General features: G+C 52.8%; 2 protein-coding genes across 3 annotated transcripts in view; one reads left to right on the top strand and one right to left on the bottom strand.

Annotated features, from left to right (window-relative positions):
• LOC103474103 (excitatory amino acid transporter 1-like) overlaps window positions 1–1063 on the bottom strand; it is a 4197-nt gene extending 3134 nt beyond the window's left edge. The window contains exons 1-2 of one of the 2 annotated variants that reach the window (XM_008424834.2): window positions 451–1063; window positions 325–367 (exon numbers count right to left, since the gene is read on the bottom strand). In XM_008424834.2, coding sequence (XP_008423056.1) covers window positions 325–367; window positions 451–653 — 246 coding nt within the window. In that variant the 5' untranslated portion in view covers window positions 654–1063. The remainder of the gene's footprint in view (window positions 1–324; window positions 368–450) is intronic. The other variant, XM_008424835.2, reaches the window with a different exon arrangement.
• The window catches only part of nadk2 (NAD kinase 2, mitochondrial), a 25611-nt gene that overhangs the window by 9161 nt on the left and 15331 nt on the right, over window positions 1–1119 (top strand). The gene's annotated exons all lie outside the window — the stretch shown is intronic.

Below are 1119 nucleotides of genomic sequence, written 5' to 3'. Positions count from 1 at the left end.
GAGCAGAAGCTAATGCTAAAGCTCTTTCTTGCTAGCTCTGCTAATTTAGCCTAACTGATCGTAGACATCAGGTCACCAGCAGCTTAAACTGCAAACCGTCAGCAGTGATGCATTCTGGGTACAGAACAAACGTCATTTGCTGCATCACAAAAACGAATTTAGCGGCTAAACGTTTAGCTAGAGCGCTACACGGACGGCTAGCTGTGGTTTTAGCGGATCAGCAGACGTTTGCCTGTATAAACGTGTTGCTCTGCGGGGGAGGAGCTGCTGATGAAGACGAGGTGACGCCTCCTCCTCCTCCTCCTCCTCATCCGGACCACTGACCTGCTGCGTGCAGGCCTGCACCAGGTTCGGAGGGAACATGTTTCTGAAACGAGACGATGCGAAGCGTTTAGCTGCGACTCGCCCGCCGGCTGGTCCAACGTCGGGACGTTTTGAGTCTGACATCACCTGATGAGGTCCAGGAAGGCGTCGGCGGGGCTGACCTGCTCGATGGTCTGCTGCTTCCCAAACTCGGCCTTGGAGCCTTTTCCCGGGTGGATGATGAGGACGATGATGATCCCGACGAAGACGGCGATGATGGTGGTGGTCATGTAGTAGATCACGGCGCGCATCCCCATCTTCCCCGACGCCCTGCTGTCCAGCGCCGCCATGCCTGAAACCACCACCGGTTATTACGGCTGGGAGGGGCGGACATCCATTTAAATGAACGGACAGGAAGTGCTTTTATTTTGACGTTCACAGCAGGAAGTGGCCTTTCACTGCAGCAGTTAGCTTAGCAGGAGTCAGACGATGCTGCAGGTCAGTGACGTTTAGTTTCCTCTGAAATGATCGTGTGGTTGTTAATATGAAGCTAAAGCTAACGCTAGCAGGTTGCTATTAGCTGTTAGCATCCCATGATAATCCATCAGGCTCATTGTTTCACTTCCTGTCTGTCTCCATTACACCAGATTAAACCTGGAGTCAAACCTGCTCAAAAGATTTTCTGCCCTGACTGACCCTGACTGACCCTAACTGACCCTGACTGACCCTGACTGACCCTGATTGACCCTGACTGACCCTGACTGACCCTGACTGACCCTGACTGACCCTGATTGACCCTAACTGACCCTGATTGAC

The sequence above is a fragment of the Poecilia reticulata genome, linkage group LG12 (genome assembly GCF_000633615.1).
Source record: "Poecilia reticulata strain Guanapo linkage group LG12, Guppy_female_1.0+MT, whole genome shotgun sequence".
NCBI lineage: Eukaryota > Metazoa > Chordata > Actinopteri > Cyprinodontiformes > Poeciliidae > Poecilia > Poecilia reticulata.
This window is presented reverse-complemented; position numbering and strand designations above follow the sequence as displayed.